General features: G+C 37.3%; 1 protein-coding gene across 1 annotated transcript in view; it reads left to right on the forward strand.

Moving 5' to 3' along the window:
* Galphao (G protein alpha o subunit) overlaps positions 1-8047 on the forward strand; it is a 37699-nt gene extending 29652 nt beyond the window's left edge. Inside the window, exon 9 of the mRNA XM_087408442.1 lies at positions 59-8047. Coding sequence (XP_087264568.1) covers positions 59-246 — 188 coding nt within the window. The 3' untranslated portion in view covers positions 247-8047. The remainder of the gene's footprint in view (positions 1-58) is intronic.
* The last annotated feature ends 8887 nt before the right edge of the window (positions 8048-16934 follow it).

Below are 16934 nucleotides of genomic sequence, written 5' to 3' on the forward strand. Positions count from 1 at the left end.
TCCTAGTTTATCATCTTACAAGCATGTTAGCTAACGAGGCGTTGAATGCTCGCCGTAGGTGCGCAGGCGTACAGTGAAGCGGCTGCATACATCCAGGCACAGTTCGAAGCGAAGAACAAGTCGACCACGAAGGAGATTTACTGCCACACGACCTGTGCCACCGACACGAACAACATTCAATTTGTGTTCGACGCAGTCACAGACGTCATTATCGCCAATAATCTGCGCGGCTGCGGTCTCTACTAGGCTAATTCTGTATTCTACGTTAAGCGCAAACGGAGGAGGAAAACGTTACCCACGACATGGCTGGCCGGACGATATTCTTCAATGGGTTTGTGGCTCGTCTCGGTTCTACTCCGACGCGAGAAAGAGAGAAGGAGAGCGGAAGAGAAAGAGAGAGGAAGACGACCCCTTTCATTATCAACGCAGAAGCGTAGCAAAACGTTTAGTTTGTCTTGTCTTATACTAATGAATCTGAGAAGCCGACAATCGTTCGTGATGTCGGTTGGAGAAACAGCACGCTCCTTGACGAAGGCAGCGAGAAAGAACGATCGATTGCGGGAGAGAAACGCGTGCTCTACGAACGAGACGGTGGGCCATCGTTGGCTCCGATCCTCGGAGAGGATAGATGTCGTTTTCGCAGAAAACGAAATCGAAAGCGATCGATGACGATTTCGCAGGTGATATCACGACCTTAGTATATGTGGCGAAAAAATGAAAGGGATCTTAGTTAATCGTGCTTGCATCCGATCGTCGACGGTGACGAAAACTGTCGGATCCTGTACAAAATTGAGAGGGTCGCGGACCGTTTAATCGAAGCTGGCCATTGATGTTAAGAATCGTCGAGGCTCGTGCACATTTTGTACCGCGATTTTCAGCTTCGTTCTCGTTTCGCTATAGAAACGCTCGAGCATTCCATGACGCTCCACGCGGAGGAAGAGAGGAAGAGTCACGCGTGCACGCCGCGCATACCAGTCGAAACCTTTTCCCACAATTTTCGCACACAGATTTTACTAAGCGCACTCGAAGTTCGGTTTATATATACACATATACACGTTCATATATTCTCTTATGTCTCTCCTTTCCATTGAGGAACAAATTCGCACGCGATCGAACGTATCTCTCGAGAGTGTTGACATGCGTTTTCCCAGATTTGCATTTTGATAAACGGAGAGCGATTAAAGGACAACGCGGCAAATTTTGTAAGAGAGAGCAACGCGCGATGTCGATATCGCGAAGTATCTCCAAGCTCAGTTGATTACTTCTCGTAATATAACGGTTAGATCCTTTTATTTTTATTTTATGTCATTTCTATACGTCATGCAATTATTACGCAGTTAATACGACGACTACGTATACGGGATATTCCTAGGCACAGGAACATTACAGCCACAAATGTCGATCCATACGCACATACACGCGCATAAATTATTTTTCACGATGGAGCAATTTATTCCCTTCGTTAACGATCGTCGACAGAGTGTCATGTACAGTATACTTTTAGCGTACGTACACGAATTCCAAGTATATGTAAGAACGTGTCGACCCTTGAAATCATCGCGACTCTGAAATCATTCGTTCGTACGGTGAAATTTCCCGGTAGGAGTATTAGGGAAATAAAAAGTCACGCGATTTCTACGCGCGGGATAATCCGCATTATCTTACTCGCGGATATCGAGGGAAAAAATTTTGCGAAATAACGAGACTTCTTACGATTAAAAATGATTGTCGCTAGTTTACTGACAGTGAATCCAAGATTTTCACGTGGACGCTCCGTGCGTTCGAGCAGGGACACACGTATGCACGTACCTGTGTGTACACAATTTCTGAAACATCCTGCGCATACGCGTATGCGGCGCTGCAGCGATTCGCGGGAATCCTAAGAGTGTATTTTTCTAAGTGCTTCGTTTTTCTTCCTTTCCGTTTTCTTTTTCCTATGGGGCGTACCGACAATACTGATAGTTAAGTTCAGTGTACGAAAAGAAAGGGATGGGCGAGGAAAAGTGTACGAGAGCATGCACACACGGGACCTCACATTTAGGCGCGTGCACCAACACGTACGTTTCCGGGACAGGACAAGTAAAAATCTCGTTGCGCACAATCGTACTGTACTCGGCGCTATCTCGCATAAGTTATATTTTATTACACGGTAACTGTTGGAGGAGACACCGGCGAGGGAAAATGAGCCATCGATGATGAGCATCGTCACGTTTCGATACTCTGATTGCTTTCTCGTCAGAAAAGGAGAAGCTGAACGGACGATGGGAATAGGCATAGTGCAGAGAAGTAACTGCATATGGGGCCTACGCATAAAGATTGTCATAATTGTTTTTGACAGTGTCGTAAGTTAACGTACAATGATCGACATACGTCGATCAAACGGCATACGTTGAAAATAATTATGCTAAATCTTTGTACGTTGTCTTATGATTCTATTGGAAATACGGAAAAAAAAGATTTATTAAAACAACTAAAAGCTTCATTGATTCAGCAAATCTACGGTCGCGTAATATACATACAACCAGTTTTCTATGTTAAAGTAGCAAAGTTGTACTATTAAATAAAATTAGCGATTATAGATAATCATATTTGTTGTAATAGCACAACAAACTTGTTAAAAAAAAAAAAAAAAATACAGGAAAGATAACTTTCCTTGAAAATCGATCCAATATATACACCAAAGTTTTTTACAAAACGTGCTAGCTAAGCTGGCGCATACTTTTGCTACTGTAATGAAGGAAACTTGTTACATTAACAGTGTTCATTGTAGTAAAGAATTAGCTGTATTAGCACACTGATAATTACAGGCATGATTTCTTTATTGACTCGTCAAATCTTCTTAGATGTTGAACTCGTGCAACAAGCTATAGTTTTGCTGAACCATTTAATCAATTTTTTTTTCCATCAACAGTTATGGTAAATATTATGATTTTTGTACTCAGGCCCTATGTCGGGATCAGGACGAGAAGTCGATCGTTAGAGATATCAGAGATCCCGTTTTGTCATCCGACAGTGATCCTGACTGAGATCAATATAAAAGTCCGTGGAGTAAAAAGACGATGACAGATTAGCCGAAAAGGGTAGATGGAAAACGCGAATACGACTGCATGATATATCGAGGGCTGACGAATGCAATTGAAGCAAGGCTCGAAAATATCGGCCGCTGATACTTGTGCTCGTCTGATACTTGAAGAAAGACGCACTCTCAAATGCTTGAACGATACTTGAACGATACAATCGTTGAAAGATATTTCTGAGATAATTTTTAGATCTTACAGGAGAGTTCATACTGTATACTCTCTTCAGAAGTATTTTGTACCGTTAGTATCGCTCGCGTGGACCACGAACCGCCATAATTTATAGCAATGTGACGAAGTATCGATACTTTAGAAACGAGCCTCGAGTGTGGCAGCAATGCTATTTATTAGCGATCTTAAATTATTTGATCTTTAATCTTTTCAAGTATCAGACGATATTCGACGCTTCTAAGCTACGTTAATAGTAGTCAAGTAGTCGATGGCATTTGGGGCGTCATCAGTGAGACGAGTGACGAGTTAATTGTACTTTGTGACTTTAGCTAAAGTGACTTAGATAAAGTATTTATACGGAAAACCAAAAAGATGAAATATGTGTAAGAAGTCTCAAACGTACCAAATAGCGCGTGCCAATGCGCATGATTTAAATTTTAATCTAGCTACGTTAGGGTATCGTGGGGCTCAGTAAATTGCGCTTTCTGTCGAGAGAGTGATTGGACACGATAGGATTGGCGTTGTTGGTTGTTGTCGCAAGATACGCGGATTCGACCGATCATGAACATCAGTTTCTAGCGTTGGTAGAGAGAAGGATTATTTTAAGTTTAAAAATTATCGTATTAACTACTGCGCTAATAAATTTAGCTATTGTAACTGTTCGAAGAGGATCAACTGTGCGACCGAGACTTCGATCGATTCATTAGAGGAGGTAGATCGCTGTCAATTGCGATGTCGGTCGAATCTGGCTATTCGCGCGCGACTTGATTGTTTATGACTATGTTGTTACCGTACTGATAAGGGAACATGTTACATTGCAAAAGTGATATAAAAAAAACTAATGTTATCAAAGTTCATATTTGAATTAAATACTCTAGATGGTCAAATCTTGGGATCGTATGGATTCTGTATCCGACTTGGGCTGAAACATGTTTGGCCATATTAACTTAGATACAAAATATTTTGAGCAATGCATTTTCAAATTTCAAATAAAAATTGTAACGTTTGAAGAGTATCATCAATTGAGCTATTTAGATTTTGGGTTCAGGAGCTTATTAGGTTCAAGTGGGTTCAAAATTTAAGTAACTCATCTGATGGTCCTCTTGAAATTATACAAATTTTATTTAAAATATTTTTTTAATATATTGTTTTCGAGATATTTTGTATCCAAGTTACAATAACCAAATATGTTCCAAATTAAGTCAGGTATAAAATCCACAGAATTCAAGATTTGATCAACTAGAATATCTATTTCAAACGTGATCTTTTGATAATATTGGTTTTTTATATTTTTTTGTGAAAAAAAATGCAATGCAGCATGTTCCCTTGTGAGAAAAATGATTCTGATTAAACACAAATGTCATTCTTTTTGGGTCTTTTTCTTGATTCAATCAGAATATTTTTCTCACTGCGCATATGCATAAATACGGTGGACACGTAAAATTGGGAAAGCGAAACAAGAAACAAAATCGAGTAAAAAAAAAAAATGTCTGGGAGACGTCTCGTCTGACGAGAGCCAAAGATTCATCTCTTAACATTGCTCGATTCGTACTGATTTCACACGAATCTAAGATTTAGTGAGAGATCGAACAACCCGCGGTGTAACGTAACTAAATCGAAATCATGCGTGAAGATGATCGTTTTTCGGCTCTAGTCAATCTATCGAGGAGCTCGTCAACGACACATGTCGGTGAAATTGTTTCACCGAGAATATATTTAGGAGAGAGGGAGGTCTGGGAGGGAGGAGAGTTCGCACGCGTTAATTTAAGTGAAATGTTCGTAGATATCAAGTACGGGGGTCGTGAACAGGAATATATGAGAGTATATTTGTAAGTCTACCGATTTACTGCGTTGCTAGCTTGTACATGATTCAGCATTAAGAAGCGATATACGCGATGTTTCTGTATGCAAGATGCATGTTTCCTTGATGAGTGCTTAGACGAGATACTTAGGCGAAACGGACGGTTGTACGCGAGCGAATGGTTTGCGATAAACTAATAGAAACACAGTACCGTTGCGAGTTCGAGACAGGAAGTGGCGGTCATGAATACTAGCTTCTTTCGGCAAGATCGAAAGAAAGATCTGTAAAACGAGTAACCCGTTCGACGTATTGCCTATTGGCCTTGCGACGTGAGAGACCGACATTCGCAAAGATCGGCGGATCCGATCAGAAATTAATTGATAAGACGACGATGACCCAAAAGATGGTAGACGAGATCGAAAGACAAGCGCAATCAGTTGATCGCGCTGCGGCGAGACAGGTGGACAGATATCTCGAGTCTGTATATATAATATAATTCTATAATATATAATAATAATATAGTATTATGTGTGATACTATATTAAATGTGAGTAATATACGCTCGAGACTCGCGGGACCACCCTGTCGCGTATTGCTGCGTATCGTGCGTAAGGGCTTGAACACGAAGATTGTTGGAAACAATTACGATAAGTTTTTACGTTGAGTTACGACTCTGTTCGAAATAGTTACAAGTTACGACAACCTTTGTGTTCAGTACTCCGATTCTCTTATGCCCATTTCTACCAATGTAATTTAATTTTAATCTCGGTTCAACTAACTCTTCATCTTTTTCTAGTTTTAAGAATTGGAGAAAAGATGAAGAGTAAGTTGAACAGTGATTAAAGTTAATTACATTGGCAGAAACGGGCATTAATAATATTAGACTTGTTCTTTTTTTAACAGAACTTTTTGCATTTTTTAACTGAACTTTTTTTTTAATTCTCTAACGTGAAGAGAAAAGGAGGAGAAATAAATCATGCAATAAGTTCGGTTAAATAAAGAAGGCTAGTTATCGGCTAAAGAACGGTATCGTTATATAGTGTTGCGCAGGTATTACATATGATAAAAAATAATGCAACGACAATATAATGATACCGACACTGACGTTAAGATTATAGAATTGGGGTAGAGGTCATAACGAGCATAAAGCTCATGCCGCACGATCAGATCGACGAGTCTCATCACCGCATTTCTTTTCGCGTCTTTCACTCTGCTGTTTCTCATTGTACGCGTGTATAAGCCAGTGAGCTCTATAATATTCTGGAGCGAGCCTTCCCTATGCTAAACTATAGAAAACTGCGGCCCAATGAAGAAGAAGGAGGCAAACAATATAGGTCTTTCTGACTCTTTTCTACTTATGGTATAGTAAAACAGCATTCGCCAATTAACGAATTCCTGATGAAAGAAAACAGTACCAACTTTGCATTAGAGTGTTCTTGTTTAGGAATTGAGACATCCTCACTCCTCGATGGCTCGCTTCAGTATGTTATAGAGCTCACTGGTATAAGCGAGCTCTCTCCCTTCGAGGCACACTTCGCGATGCACATTTCATTTCGTGTCACCTCACATTCGTCTCACAATCGATCGTAACGGGCTTCACCATCGGACTAAGCGCGACGATTTAATATCTTGGGTGTCGTCCGAGATAATTTCGCCAGGGTGGCCTAGTTCGTGCTTCAACATCGGGAAATTGAAGTTTTCCTTCTAAGCGATTTATTTAATGACGTAATGTTTCACACGATTCAAAAGTTATTTATAAGAAACGTTTGAAAAATTGCGGTACCTTTTCAAACATCTTAACGTTTAAACGTTTGTGATAAAATTGAAGATTTTTTTTATCGTTTTTTTATTTTATTTTATTCTATTTCTGTTTATTTTATTTGTATAGAAGGAAAAACAGCGATGATTTTTAATTCACCGAGGCGTTTTTCCGGACAGTCTTTATTCAGATGTATCTTAGAGAAGTTTTATACGTAGTATGGCGTTATGGCGATTGCGCGCAATGATTCATGTCATTTTCATATCAATCTACAAGTCGCGGTAAAACGGGGAAAACAAGAAAGAAAAGTCGCTTAGCACGGTCGCGATTTCATTGACGAGGTAACTTGACCAGGAGTGTGGAATTGAGAATCTGAGAGAGTCATGCCGCGAAGAATCTGTCCGAGATAAATCGAGTTCTCGTTGATGGAAGAGAGAACTTGAATCGACATGCTAATGCTTTGCGGAGTGAGATCGATGAGAAATTACTTTTTCGTCTTTGTTTATTGCGACAGCATGGAACGTCCGCGTGAAAACGTTGCAACTTTGTAGTGTAAAACAGTTTTTTAGTGTAGCAGTTTTTTTGTATGGTGGTTTTTCACATGTAAAATATTTTTCTCTGCAGGAAAAAATATACTATAAAGATGGATTATATCTCGAGCGGTTTAGTGTTTGCTGGTTACTTTTATTAAAAATATTCAATCTCGTCGTTATTTTTATCTATTAAAAATACAAGTCCGTTTTTGTAGCGAATTAAAGTTGCGAAGTTTTCACGATGAATCCGAAAATATCATAGCCCGTGTGATAGCGCGAGTTGCTTTCTTCGTCGTACAACACGCGACTTAATTTCGCTTGGCAAAACTGTATCCGCGAGAGTCTTTTTATTTTATATTACTGTCTCTAAGATTAGTGTTACTGACTGTGTAGTCTCGCGATAACGTAGCTGTATTATTCATTATTCACCATGATTGCCATATTGTTGTAAAATTAGCTTAATACACAGACAGCCGGTAGAAGCTATTGTGACGAGTAATATATATATAATTATACATACAAATATATAATTATACATATATAAATATAGAGATACGTATTAGTTATACTACTGCTAAGTCACGTATTAGTTATACTACTTTTATGTGTGTATGCGTGTGGCCGCGTGGACGGATGGATGACACGTATGTGTATAAGCATTTCTAGTCACGTAATCGCACCAAAAAAAAAAAAAAGAAAAACTAAACGTAACAACTAAATGTCTACGCGTACATGTACATACGTACACGTGTATACCTGACATTGTTCGCTCATTTCAGTTGTGTACAGCGTGTTCCGGATCCGCCGAGAAATATTTTACGGACGAGTTCCGCGACGAATTTGAAGTCGACTCAGCGGAGATAAATTAAGTCGGACGTAAAAGAGCTGTCATTTAATTATCGCATTATATTTAAAATATAAAAGCTCTTTTCATACGAAGCGATCGATGACAAATATGCTTTGTTCTTTATCGATTCTAGAATCGAGACTTAAAAAGCTGAAAATTGTAAAATTGTCAAATTGATTGGAACATCCATCCGTAAAATAATTTCTGGGAGATTCTGGTACATCCTGTATACAGTATAATTGCGAGTATAATTGCGCGCTTCTCACGTACGAGGAAAGGGAAAGGACCGCGATTGATCGAGACACGACGTGAAGGATCACGTCAACCTCTTAGAGACTGTGAGCCGTATAAAACGTTGCATTTCCAAGCAGATTTTCTACCAGAGATTACTTTTTTCCGATCTACTTATTTTTTTACGGTTGTATTTTTTTTTTATCTGTCGGTTTCTTTTCTTTTCTTTAATCTGTCGCGAGAAGAAGGTAGTCGGAGGGAACGTGGCTAGGCCGCCCTGAAGGACTCGCGTTCGCGAAAGAAGTCGAAAGGGACGACGAGGATTCTTTCGAAGATACATGGCCTCCCGGTGAAAATCCACTATAATGACGACTATAATGCGAGGCGAGGTGAAATTTAACTGTGCCGATAACAGCCGCGACACATTTCGCTATGCATCCTATCATATAATAAAAAAAAAAAAACATGCTCTCTCTCTGCCGTTATCGCGGTTGAAAGCGAGCGAATTGCAGTAAATTGTGTGGGAGGATTAATTATAGCGTTATATCGTAATTATAATGATTAATGGTAATTATTATAACACACTGGTAATGATAAAGATAACTACAAAACAAGTGAATAATGACGTTTAATTGACGATCAATAATCAAGAACGCACGTATTTCATGATGCATTCATAGTTTAATATTCATTATTTGATTTCCGTTGCGAAAGAATGATGTGTAAGAATCTTATTACGAGGGGGATGATCAACAGGAGTGCAAAGGGCGAGCGTTAAGCACAAAAGATTAAAATAAAAAAAAAAGAGTGAAACGTCTCATTATATAAAGTTACCACCATGGAGAACCTTTCATTATATAAAATTATTATGTAATAATTGTCCATACATCTTAAAATGTCAGAATAAACTAATAATGAAAAAAATTATCTATGTTTATTTCTTATTTATTCGCTCTTATTTATTTCTCATTTATTTCCTATTTATTAAGCAATGGGAAAATCATCATCGTTATGATAATTACTTGTTATATTCTTGCGATTTGCTAATTTTATGAATTAATTAAGCAAAACGATCAAGAATCTTTATGTATCGTTTAATAATGGTTTAAGGTTTTAAAAATAAATAAACAGAGGTTCTATTAAATTTACGTTTTTAAAATACTTTATAAACGCTCCTGAAAGAATTAAAAAATGCACTTAAATGTCTCGTCTATGAAGGATGAATTCAATTGCCAGTTTTTTCACATTCGGGCATTGTTTAAATAATAGTCTCGATAAAACAATATGATTTTTTAACAAATTGCGTTCAGACAAATTGATTGCAGCCTTTACATAAAATAATAAAGGATTTTTTAATATTTATAAATATTGAAAAATATCAAAAAATATTGAAATACACAGCTTATTTAAAAAATGCTTCAAAACTTTATTCTATTATCTTTGTCAATTTGTAAACTTTGTGTATGAAATTCTCTCTTAATTTATGCGAAATGAAAATCAACATCATTTTTTTTCACTATATAAAAAATTAAAAAAAAAATTTATTTAACTAATTATAAATATTTATTCAAAATGAAGATAAACTTTATTTTTTATAAGTAAATAGCAGATTTTTTTTGTAAATGACATAACTGTTTAAAATTGTGTGTGTGTGTGTGTGTTCTTATCTTTGAACATCCTATATATTTCATTCTGTTATAATCTGATTAATTTTCGATTGACAAACAAGGATCTATATTTATCGAGTTGTTCGACGAATATGTTCATCATTGATATCGAGTTATACTTTGATTTTAATGAAATCATAACCCTACATCCTCGAAAATTCTGTTTGACTTAAACTACGTATTGACATACGAAAAGAAATCTACTATTTTCGAGGTGCACATTACGAGAGTATTTAATTCATTCGGTCGGAAGTTTGGTTGATCTATCTATCTATTTGTTCCGTTATTGAAGATTACGACATGTGCGTCACGTCAAGACTTAAGATAAACTGTGCAATAGTATGCTCGATATCATTTTGCATCTAAAATGAGCTCGACAAATGATAACAATGTCGCACCGGATAATCTAACATGTCACCAGCTCATTTGCGTCCTTTCAAGATTCTTTGGATAATATTGCAGGTATCTTCTAATATAGACTCTCATTTAGCAACTTCATTTTTTTACAATAATTTTTTATAAGGTTCATTAATTATTTCAACATAAATATACCAATACATAGAGCAGATTTATAAAAATAAGCAATTATCCTATTATTAATCTTGACATTGTCGTAAGTAATTGAAATATATATACTCAGATGGTATTCCCGTTAATTGGCCCTCATTCTGCTTCCCCGCATTTACACCCCTATATATCGGAGTTTCGCTATGTTCCTCAATATCATCCATCGAGAAATCCTGACTGCACATCACGATGGCTCCAACATGAATTTTACAATAACCGATTTGAACATGAGAATGGTCGACGTTCCTCATTCAAAGAACCACTTGTCAATCATCCATGGATCAAAATCAGAGCTGTTTTGGTTCACAAACATTGTTCACAAACATGGAAAGAAATGTAGGCAAACGCAATTTAAATTAAAATAATTATTAAAGTTAGAATCATCCGTAAAGTAATTGATTTTAATATTTTTAATTATTATACTGATAGCAGAGAAACATCGCGTACGCAATCAATAAAAAATTGCAGGAGAAAAGTGATTATTAGCATGAAAATTAACAATGTCGGAAAGGTATAGTTAAATATACATTAATCTATCTACATTGTTCAAATTATTATTTCAGTTTAAAAATTATATATATATATATATATATATTAGGTGTTGGAATTAATTCGTAGCGTTTTACAAGTGATGGGAAGTACTTTCATTAATGTATTTTTTAATGCTCATGTGAAATAAATAACATTCTTTCATTAAAAACGCTACGAATTAATTCCAACACCTAATATATGATGTAGATAATTGTAATTTTATTTTAGATTTTGCTTTTAGATTTTTAAGTTGTGGTCTATCATAAGTAATTACTATAAAATAACATTCCATTAGACAAACACGCAGGAAGAATTCATGTTGGTGGATCATGTATTGGATCCGGTAAAAATGCGTAAAGTTCGATTGCGTAATCCGTACGTTATAAAAATCCGTCAAGAACCTCTGTTGCATTTGTATGGACTGAAATTTCAAGGCGTAAGTGTGTGTATTAATTAATTTATATCAGTTTGATCAGTATGACAGTCTTTAATTGATAATACCGCCGTTTTTGCAGCAAATTTGTAAAAAAATAATAAAACGGGAGATTTTATTGCTAATAATGTAATAATACTATTATTACGAAACTATTTTTCATAAAAATTATCCGAATAAATTATCAATTAAGTTCGTCAACAATTTGTTGATTAAGGTCGACAAAATAGTTCTCATTAATTGTAATCTGAATTATCTACGTTTGATACAGAAATACGTATTAACCAATGATAAATTCGCGCTATTTTAATTACTCGTGTACTTGTATAATAGAAACTGTTCGGTTTGGACGTTTGTACTGTGAACTTCATTCTTTATTGCTCATTACATGCTGAAAAAAGACAAATTGAAGCTTACAGAGTGAACGTCTAAACTGATGCAGCCAGAAAAAGAACTTTTTCCCTACACGTTGATTGCTTTGGAATAAGGTTGTCAACGCAGAGGCAAAAGAAGAAGTCATTAATAATCATCGAGCAAACTTTACTGGATGTAACGATGGTCTAGACAATCCAACTTGCGGTCAAATGTTAGTTAATGAAGAACCAATACCATTTAGTCAAGTAAGAATAACATAGAAAAACAAATATATTTACATAAAATATCTATAAAAAGCATTTATCAATATTATTTAAATCAAAGAGTAATTTTGTTGAATTCAAAATTATGTAATTAGGATTTATTATTGTAAAAGTTTTATTTTTTTTTAATAAAAAAATAATAGATGGGTGACAAATGGTTATGTAGAAAAATTTTAGAAGTACAATTAAAGAAAGACGTCTTTATTCAAAACAAATAAATTAAACAAGAAGCAAACTATCAGTAAAGCTGAAAAAAACAATTACGTCAATTTCAGTAAAATATTAATTTTTTAAAAATATTTGGTTTAGAGATATGTCAAACAAAGTTTCATTAAAGAAGAAGTTGATATTATGACCATAGTTGGTATAATAATCCTTCCTAATATCATCCGTTGTCATTAAACAGCAAATTGTAATGATATAAATTTATAGAATTTTAATAATGAGTCCTATATATGGAAGGATTGTGTACATACATTTGTGTATGTATATTTGCATACATTCTTTAATATTTTACCTTTTTATAAATATACAATTTTATAACTAAATACTGTTTTAAAATAAAACCAATTTTTAAAAGCTATTTTTGTGAGAAGTCACATTACCACATTTGTTTCTTTTCGATTCATTATGCAATATCGACATATTCTTATGAATAATGTCCTAAGTAATTATTACATATTTCATAACTTTGAGTCTAGAATCAATGGAACAACACTTTGACAAATGTAGGCTGCATTCTATTATTCACTGCGAGCACTGAAAATCTATAGTATACATAATACAATAGATTTTCATTAAATAACAGAATGCAGTCATAATCATTAAGTTTTAAATGTAAATATTGATTATTAACAAAGTTATTGTATAAAATGTAAATGACCATAATACCATCTTTTTCTATACATTATGATAATATATCAATTTAGCATTCAAATTGTTATCTATTGTTTCTATGTTATATATTATTAATTAATATTTGCATTTCACCGATCTCGTGTTACACTCAATGAAGCTATTATTAGTACTAAATATTTTGTAATTATTATAACGATCGAATCAAATTGCCCTAAAGGACAAAAATAATTTTGAGATGCCATCGTTTACACGACAGTCTATTCAAACTTCCCCGACAATGGCGAGCCATTTAATTAAACTTTAAGCAAGTTATGTCCCTGCAGTAAGAGCCGTGCAACAAGACAACGGATCGCTTTCAGGGTTTCTGCTGTTCTTGTGAGGACGCGCAGCGTGCCGAAAGTTTCCGCTCGGTCGCCGCCAAGTCAAACTATTACCAACGGGACGATGGCGCAAACAGAGCTCGCAACAGGTCCGTGTTGAGCGCGAATTTATTTGACAATTTGGAGGCACAGCGCCAGGTCGGAACGAGGAGTAGGAACGAAAAGCACAACCGCCAAATCGAGAACAACGATGCGCTAGGACGAGTAACGAGCCGCAATACTTCCGCCGTTAATGGCCCACTTGGCGAGCAAGCGTCTCCTCTTCGGAAACAACAAGAAAAAGAACAGCTTAAAAACAATTCGGTCCGACAGAGCACTCGACCACTTGAAGGATTTCCCAGGGCGGAGAACGCGAATCGCGCGGAAATCCTACCGTTCGTCCTGACGAACGCGTTCTCCGATCCATCGCCGAGCAAAGGCAAGATTGAGGCTTATATTGATGCTGTGTACGAGCAAGCCATGAAAGAGAGAGCCATGAAACAAGCCATAAAACATGAAAGCGATAAGGATTTATTGGACAAAAATGATTTATCGGCTGGGAGTGATCTTGACGATTTGAAGGATAGATTTCGAAAATTGGATCAACGGACCCTCGATCGGCAGACCAGCGACGGCCAATCTTCGCTTTATGGATCAGTTGCGGATAATTTTCCAAATACAATTACAAAATTCACGAATATAGTCGATGATGAGTCTAACAAATTAAAATCTCCGAAATTCCTTGATCATCAGAGCGACAGTCGAGCTTTGATTCAAGGATCAGCTGTGGATGATCCTTCCAAAGTAACGAGGTTGGAAGATGAACAGGCTTTTGTGAAAATGGGCAGCAAAGAGGATAATCGGGAGTTTCTCAAGCTGGAGAAGTGCGACGGGTCGGTTTCAGAAAGTGGAATTCACGAGGGAATGGCAAAAGATCGATTTGATGGTGCAGCTCACCCAGAAAATACCTTCGATTACACATCGACGTCCCTAGCAATACACTCGTCACGAATTCCGGAAGAGAGTCAATTTTCGAGACGAACAGAGAAGAATGCGTTCTCCAACGGTGATAATGCGCTGTTTGATAACGGAAGTATTCCCACGACCATCGAATTTTTTATTCCTGGGATATCGATGAGAATATTAATTATGGTACCGCGTTATCAACGATAGAATCGAATAGTTTCGAGGAGAACATATTCGCGCTATTATCAAAAATTGTGATATCGGAAACGCGTTCGTCGACGGAAGGTGAAGAGAGACAATGTGGATTTAGAGCGTCGGAGGACATCTCGGGTAACGTTAACGCGTTGAGAAACGCTTCGATTGTGAGAAAAAACTTAAGTGCAGCCGCGATTCGAAGAGATAATGCAAGCAGCAAGGAGAGAAAAACGGAAAATGCTAATGTATCGACGCGAATCTCGACCGTTCCTGCTTTTACAAGATTACAAAATCTCTCCTCTTCCAATAAAATCTCGCGGCTGGAAGAATTATCCACGTCCACCGTCGCTGCTCGTTCCGCAGATAAATCATTGATGAAAATCCTGGAATCAGAAACTCGCGGTTCGTTACCAGCTAACGAGATACAAGGATTTGCCTTCGACGATTTAAACGAAGACCGAGGATCGCACAAAATGTATAACTCGCCCGAGCGAGCGCCGAAAGACGTGAACTTGAAAAACAGTTACAAATTCTGGAAGACCCACCGGAAGTTGCAGAAGTCGAAGGGCGCCGAGAAGTTTCGCGAAGACAAGGACGTTGTCGGAGAGAAGTTGAAGCGCTTCGAGAAGTCGGGCCGTGAACTGCGGAAGCACGCGTTGCCGGACTTTAAACGTGACAGTTTGTGGAACAAATTTTCGAAGCGCGATAGACGTTTTCGAAGACATCTTCAAACCGGAAAGAAAGTTTTTGATATAGACAAGCGGAGCAACAGTCTGACAGATAAAGCCTCGCGCTGCAAAACGCAATGCTTTATTGATTATATTCAACCTGAGGCTTACTCTAAGCAAATACCAGATACTGGAAGTAGTAAAAGTCCGAAGAAACAAGTGATTTTGAAATTCGATCGTTCTCATAGGAAAGTCCAATTCGAAGAGAACGATAATCCCTTCTACTTCAACAATAAAGATGGCGAAAAGAACAGCGTCGATAAGCGGATCGAGGACAAGTTCATGCGAATAAGCAACGTCCTGAAAGAAGATTCTATCGAGGAAGACTCTACAAAAATTATTCAAGAAACTCCAAAGAATTTCAAAGTAGGTACAAAGAATGAAATCGCAAAAATTGATATCCCTAAAATTCAGGATGAACTAGAACACAATTCGCTTTCGCGAGGAAATGGCAGATCGGACAAGCCGTTTATGATTCATGGCGATAAACCTGCAGAATTAATTGATAAATATCAGCGATCAACTGTGAATGAAAATTCATTCGCGGAATCTATGATAACTAGTAATGAAGTTACGATTACATCATTAATTAAGCAAAAAGATTCCACCGACTATAAAGGATCTCTCTTTCTCAAACTCGTCATCGGTCCTTTTCTGTCATCACCGATTACACAGAAATTTAATGTCTCAAGAGAAGTTAATTTTAATGAATCAAAAAATTCAATTTATGCAACCGAATTCGCAATGAGGCAGACGGAAGTTTTCACGCAGAAACTTTTATCGGATACTTCATGGAACAAAAATGTCAGTGACTATTTCGAGGTCACTGGTGATCCACTTGGAACATTATCTAGCAGTTGGGCGAATAGTTTCACGGAAACAACGTCTCCTGAAGCATTGAACACTCGAAGCGAGGGCGAGCGAGTTGAAACGAATAACGTGAGATTCCTCGAACTTAATAACAACTCTCTACAGATAATTGCTGGCAATTCCATGAAGCCTGAAGGCTCGCCGATCGACCCGATGCTTTCATCACGCGATAGTGTGTCGGTTACTGAACCTGAAGAAATTTCGTTAAGCAGGAAAGAAACAGATTTTTATTATACCAAAGAACCGTTTCTGGAAAATTCGGAGGGTTTCCTAGAAAGGTCCCGAGAGAAAGAGGAAATTGCCAAGCTAGTGGATCGAATCGTGAGACAATACACGCCCATCATGCTGGGCATGCCGACCGATGAAATCACGGAAGCAGAAACCTTGCCGCTTGAAGAAGAGACGACCGTCACTGAGTTCACGACGACCTTGGAGACCACCACCAAGATCACGGACGTAACTTTCCGACCTTCGATCCGTCCGCTGAAAACGATACCATTTTTGGAAGAGATGCATGATGAGATCTCTCTGGACGACACTACTTTAATGGAGGAAACGAAAGCAACAACAATCACTCACGAAATGACGGTCTCTAAACCGAAATTTCAACCTAGAAGGCCTAACTTGAGCATCTCGTCCAAAACAAAAACGCAAAGAGCGTCGAACAAAACTGAGAAAAACGGAAAACGACGACAGGAAATTA

This window comes from Acromyrmex echinatior, chromosome 8, assembly GCF_024713525.1.
Source record: "Acromyrmex echinatior isolate Ae372 chromosome 8, ASM2471352v2, whole genome shotgun sequence".
Classification (NCBI taxonomy): Eukaryota; Metazoa; Arthropoda; class Insecta; order Hymenoptera; family Formicidae; genus Acromyrmex; species Acromyrmex echinatior.